Source organism: Phoca vitulina, unplaced genomic scaffold (genome assembly GCF_004348235.1).
Source record: "Phoca vitulina isolate PV1807 unplaced genomic scaffold, GSC_HSeal_1.0 scaffold21, whole genome shotgun sequence".
NCBI lineage: Eukaryota > Metazoa > Chordata > Mammalia > Carnivora > Phocidae > Phoca > Phoca vitulina.
The window spans coordinates 26,554,480-26,560,994 of NW_022589724.1; the positions used below are offsets into that span (position 1 = coordinate 26,554,480).

The window sequence follows — 6,515 nt, forward strand, 5'->3', positions numbered from 1 at the left end:
ATGGACTGTATGCCATTTATTTAACATTTATCTTTATCGATCACCTACCAATGGACTGTCCTGAACATTAAAGACACTGCTTGAGTTTTAAGAGCCGATAGTAAAACATGAGTGCTAGAAGGCAAATAATCCAACCCCAAATTCTGCTTACAAAGGCCCAGGGAGAGATTTCAGGCTTTTGTTGGTCCACCTCTTGGGGCTCTGGAAGAGGGAGTAGAACAGTGGTGCATTTGCATTACCTGAAAAACATTATTTAAACAGAAATGCATTGGCCTTACTTAGTGGTTCAAGTCTTGGTCGCTAAAGCAGGTCTTGTAGGTCCTATCTCTGACGTGGTGAAATGAATTTAACACCGCCCACGCCTTCGGGCGGAGTTGTGCCCCTCAATGAGATCTACTCCTATTGCTGGGACTGGCTCCTAGCACGGTTTCTTGCAAACGTTAGGCACCGAGTTGGGCAAAAAAGACGCGCAGATGAGCGTGGCCATCTCCCTGCCTTCAGAGGACTTCCAATTTGGCGCGGCCCTGCCTAAAAGTCACCAATCACACAACGTTCCCCTTTGTCAGCCTTTTTTTGAATTATATAATTTCAGAAATAGGTACAGAGAGGGAAGGTGACCTGCCCAAGTGCACACGGCCGTCTGGGCAGAGCTTGGACTAGAAGCCAGGAAAAGGCCTTGTAAGTGGACTGGACAGCTTCGGGGTTTGCAAACAAGCCTGAGTGAGTCCGAAGGGCAGCTTCCCCATCTGGAAAATAGGATGGAGATGTCGCCTTCCTTCACCCACGAAGAGGGATGCCCCAGCAGTGTCCCACGGCGCCGAGCCCGGGGTGGGTGTATTTCTGGGCCCCCGGTGTGAAGCTAGGCTGTAACAAGGCCTGCACTTCTGGGGGGCTCTAACACCCCGCTCCGCGCCACCCGGCGGAGAAGGGAAGCCGCTCCGCCACCACGTGACACGCCCGCCGGGGGGCCTGCGCGCAGCCCGGCGAGGCCCCGCCCCTCGGGCCGCCGCGCGCCCGTAGCGCGCAAATGTCCCGGGTCGGGCTGGAGAAGGGGAAAGCGGGGGAGGGGAGCGCGGCGCGGGGGGCCGGCCCCGTACGTCGCGGCGTTCCTTCCTCCCGCCTCTCGGCCAGGCCCTGTGTCTCCTCGCCGCGGCTCCGCCCCCTCGTCCCGGCGCTCCAGCCAATGGCGGGGCGGCGCGAGCCTCTCCGGCCGGGGGCGGGGCGTGCGCGCGGGGCCTGGCGCGCCTGCGCCCTGCCGCCCGCCCCTCGCCGTGAGGAGGAGGTGGAGGAGGAGGTGGAGGAGGAGGCGGCTCGGGGAGAGCGAGCAGCGAGCTGGACCGCGGAGCGTGAGTGAGGGAGCCGAGCCGCCTGCCCGCCCGCCGCCGCCTCCCCTCCGTAAGCAGGAGCCCGGGCCGGGGCCCGGCACGCCGCCCCAGCCCCTCCCTCGTCGTCAGGCCGCGAGGGCAGCGCGCGCGAGCCAGGGGGAGGGAGAGCGAGCGAGCGAGCGAGCGCCGGGAGGAGGCGGCCGGACCGAGCGAGCGCCCGCGCGTGTGGCGTGAGGGGAAGCCGCTGCCCGCCCCCTTCGCCTTCCCTTCTCTCCCCCTCCCCGCTCCCCCCCCGACCGCGGAGCAGCACCATGTCGGCGCCGGCGGCCAAAGTCAGTAAAAAGGAGCTCAACTCCAACCACGACGGGGCCGACGAGACCTCAGAAAAGGAACAGCAAGAAGCAATTGAACATATTGATGAAGTACAAAATGAAATAGACAGACTTAATGAACAAGCCAGTGAGGAGATTTTGAAAGTAGAACAGAAATATAACAAACTCCGCCAACCATTTTTTCAGAAGAGGTCGGAATTGATCGCCAAAATCCCCAATTTTTGGGTAACAACATTTGTCAACCATCCACAAGGTATGTTGTATCAGAGCATTATTTCAGGGTATGGGATGTCTGTGCTTGTTAGAGTGGAGGGACTTGGCTTGAGAACTTAGTCCAACATGTTGGTTACACAAGATTAAAACACGTAAGAGAGGGGAGGCTTGCATTTAAAGCTTATTGTATTTTATTATTATTATTATTTTTTAAAGATTTTATTTATTTGAAAGAGAGAGACACAGCGAGAGAGAGAACACAAGCAGGGGGAGTGGGAGAGGGAGAAGCAGGCTTCCCACTGAGCAGGGAGCCTGATGCGGGGCTCGATCCCAGGACCCTGGGATCATGACCTGAGCTGAAGGCAGACGCTTAACGACTGAGCCACCCAGGCGCCCCAAGCTTTCTGTATTTTAGAAGTGACTATATTCTAACTTGGAATTCTCTTTAATTACTTGGTAAAAGATAGTGACAGTTCTGACACTGAGCCATCTGGTTTGCACTTAATGGATTTATGAAATCAAAGATGCTCACTAAGTTTGGAAAATTTTTAAAGGCATCACTTGAATTGTTTGTTAATATTTGTTTAATACTCATTTGACCTATAAATTTGCTCATCTAGTGTCTGCACTGCTTGGGGAGGAGGATGAAGAGGCGCTGCATTATTTGACAAGAGTTGAAGTGACAGAATTTGAAGATATTAAATCAGGTTACAGAATAGATTTTGTAAGTGTCAGTAACTCCTCTTGTTTGCCACTGTGGAAATGAATTGGAGCTTTGGTTGGAAGACCTGTTTGTATTGATTTCCAGTTCTCCAATCTTTTATTATAGTATTTTGATGAAAACCCTTACTTCGAAAATAAAGTTCTCTCCAAAGAATTTCATCTGAATGAGAGTGGTGATCCGTCTTCAAAGTCCACCGAAATCAAATGGAAATCTGGAAAGGTATTTGAGGAATTGTTGGGGGAAGGTATCATTTTGTGTATTTTGGTTTAGTTGAACCATTTACCAATACTTGCCACTTTGGTAATGTGTTCGATGCAGATCCTTAAAATGTAAAAAACTGTAGCCAAATATAATGGCTTGGAGCTGTTGTTACAAATTGTAGTGCAAGTCTTTAAAGAAACAGGCTACATTTTTTTGATTTTCATATTGGTGACTGAGCTTTTTCAAATGGCTTGCTACTTCCCAAGCTACATTTTTGTCTGTGTTTTAATGGTGAACCCATATAAAATTATTTATTTATTTATTTAATTTTTAAAGGATTTTATTTTCTTTTTAAGATTTATTTATTTGACAGAGACAGCGAGAGAGGGAACATAAGCAGGGGGAGTGGGAGAGGGAGAAGCAGGCCTCCCACGGAGCAGGGAGCCTGATGCGGGGCTCGATCCCAGGACCCTGGGATCATGACCTGAGCCGAGGGCAGACGCCCAATGACTGAACCACCCAGGCGCCCCAAGGATTTCATTTATTTATTATTGACAGAGAGACAGCGAGAGCGGGAACACAAGCAGGGGGAGTGGGAGAGGGAGAAGCAGGCTTCCCGCGGAGCAGAGCCCGATGCGGGGCTCAGTCCCAGGACCCTGGGATCATGACCTGAGCCAAAGGCAGACGCTTAATGACTGAGCCACCCAGGCGCCCCTAAAATTTTTTTAAGATTTTATTTATTTATTTCAGAGAGGGAGAGAGAGCAAGCATGAGTAGGGGGAGGGTAAAAGGGATAAGCAGACTCCATATTGAGCAGAGAGCCCTATGCACGGTTCCTTCACAGGATGCTGAGCCACCCAAGGGCCCCCCATGTTAAATTATTATACTGTGTTATGGTAGTGGTTGTCAAAGTGGAACTAATTTTGTAAAAAAGCCAAATTTACATGGTACCTTTTCAGGAAAAGCTTGTACAAATTTGACAAGTCTTTGCAGACCTAGAATTCTGGGATTTCTTTTATTTACCTGCTGTATGTTTTATGATTTGTTTTAGATAACATACAAGTGTTACAAACACCTCCCCCCCCCCCCGTTTTGGGTTAAAATCTTGATTTATAGGGAATTTAGGTGTTGTGGAAAACCTGTGTCAAAAGTTCTTCTGTCTTCATTTAGGATTTGACGAAACGTTCAAGTCAAACACAGAATAAAGCCAGCAGGAAGAGACAGCATGAGGAACCAGAGAGCTTCTTCACTTGGTTTACTGACCATTCTGATGCAGGTGCAGATGAGTTAGGAGAGGTCATCAAAGATGATATTTGGCCAAATCCATTACAGTACTACTTGGTGAGTTGAGAATGTACTTTTATTCCAGGTTGTATTTGTCTCCTTTGTTTGAAAATTAGTTCCTCAGGTAACTCTTGGTTTTTTTAAGGTTCCCGATATGGATGATGAAGAAGGGGAAGGAGAAGAAGATGATGATGATGATGAAGAAGAAGAAGGATTGGAAGATATCGATGAAGAAGGAGATGAGGATGAAGGTGAAGAAGATGAAGATGATGATGAGGGGGAGGAAGGAGAGGTAAAAGAAAATTTGGTTAAGTCCAAAAAAAGATCATCTCAAAGGATTTACCTTGTTATTTTGTGGGTTTAAATATATTGTATAATAGAACTGGCCAACTGATTGTGGGAGGATTTGTAGATGAGACAAGCTATTTTATTGTCCAGGATGGAAGAAGATTTTAATAAGGTCATTGTGTCCATGATTTCACTATGTAACTAGTTCTGCCTCTGTGGTTAGTACTCCATCCTGTCCTTCCCTGGCCAGTACTTAGTGAAGGTGATACGGATAGTGCCGCTGGTCAGATTCTGAGATCTCTGAGTAACAGATTTGCATGTTTTGGACAAACATTAAAATTCTTATAGTGAGATTGGGATAGATTGGTTTTTGGTTTGTATTATTTGGTGTGAAAGAGGTGAGTGATTTTGGTGAGTGCTGAAAAGTTAACTAATTTATCTGAAACAATATCCCTGGGTCTTGCAGTTGAGATTTGATACAGATGGATTTGTAGGTTTGTAAAATTCCAGGTCCCTGTAATGTGGTGGTTCATTCTGTGGAAGTCCGTAAGTGTATGAATGTCGAGGAATGACTTCAGAATTAACCTTTGAAGATTGACTGCCCACTTTTTTTCTTACAGGAGGATGAAGGAGAAGATGACTAATGGAACACTGATGGATTCCAACCTTCCTTTTTAATTTTCTTCAGTCCCTGGGAGCAAGTTGCAGTCTTTTTTTTTTTTTTTTTTCTCCTCTTGTGCTCATTCGCCCTGTTTTTTGAAGTCTCTTTTCTCTCCCTTTATACCATGGTTCTCAACTTATTTTGGGGGGAAATACTTTGAGCAGAATACAGTGGGAAAAGAATCTCTACCCCTTTCTGTTCCAAATTCATTTTTATCCCTTCCTGTCTCAACAAAAACTTTATGGAATCAACACCACCGTGCTCTGTGGGAAAAAAGAAAAACCTTCTGCTCCCTTAGCTCTGCTGGAAGCTGGAGGGTGCTAGGCCCCTGTGTAGTAGTGCATAGAATTCTAGCTTTTTTCCTCCTTTCTCTGTATATTGGGCTCAGAGATTACACTGTGTCTCTATGTGAATATGGACAGTTAGCATTTACCAACATGTACCTGTCTACTTTCTCTTGTTTAAAAAAAAGAAAAAAAAACTTAAAAAAATGGGGTTATAGAAGGACAGCAAAGGGTGGGTTTGAGATGTTTGGGTGGGTTAAGTGGGCATTTTGACAACATGGCTTCTCCTTTGGCATGTTTAATTGTGATGTTTAACGGACATCCTTGCAGTTTAAGATGACACTTTTAAAATAAAACTCTCCTAATGATGACTTGAGCCCTGCCACTCGATGGGAGAATCAGCAGAACCTGTAGGATCTTATTTGGAATTGACATTCTCTATTGTAATTTTGTTCCTGTTTATTTTTAAATTTTCTTTTTGTTTCACTGGAAAGGAAAGATGATGCTCAGTTTTAAACGTTAAAAGTGTACAAGTTGCTTTGTTACAATAAAACTAAATGTGTACACAAAGGATTTGATGCTTTTCTCTCAGAACAGGTGTATTTAATACGATTTTCCAAGTTTGACTTGTATAACGTATTGTCAAACTTTGTCACCCTGACTCCGTATTTTTTGATACGCACTTTGCAGGGTGACCTCAGGGCTGTGTGGACAGAAAGGGATCTAATCAATGTAGTAATGTCTCCAAAGCCAGGAGCCATTGTGGGTACAATTTGCTGTCAGTTTCTGAAATCTTCACATCAGTCGGGATACCAGATTGCTCAAAACTCAGTTCTGATTATGTTGTGCCCTTGATTTGTGTCTCAAATTGGCATTTTTAAAAATGGGCCTTTATTTACCTGGATATAATAATAGTGCCTGCCACCACCATCAGACAGACCTGGTGCTCTAATGCCAAGTTACACACAAGGCAGTTACTGGCATGTCTTCGTTGGTACTGTGAAATTTGGCCGAGAAGACAGACTCTCAGAGTAAGAAGTCCGTATTGGTGGTAAGAAACTCAGGAGTACTTTTGTCTCAAAGTACTAGCTATTTAGCATATAGCTCTCCAGCGAGGCCTGTCTGTGTGAATCCGGGTGAGATGCCGGGCCCTGCTCTGCTAAATGCCATTGTGCATAGGATACCATTTTGGGAAGCTGCCTA

General features: G+C 46.2%; 1 protein-coding gene across 1 annotated transcript; it reads left to right on the forward strand.

Annotated features, from left to right (window-relative positions):
- The first annotated feature begins 1,250 nt into the window (after window positions 1-1,250).
- Window positions 1,251-5,885, forward strand: SET (SET nuclear proto-oncogene). The gene is made up of 6 exons (XM_032418896.1): window positions 1,251-1,910; window positions 2,491-2,594; window positions 2,700-2,813; window positions 3,966-4,136; window positions 4,225-4,371; window positions 4,988-5,885. The coding sequence occupies exons 1-6, from the start codon at window positions 1,637-1,639 to the stop codon at window positions 5,009-5,011; spliced, it is 834 nt and encodes a 277-aa protein (XP_032274787.1). The 5' UTR covers window positions 1,251-1,636; the 3' UTR covers window positions 5,012-5,885.
- The last annotated feature ends 630 nt before the right edge of the window (window positions 5,886-6,515 follow it).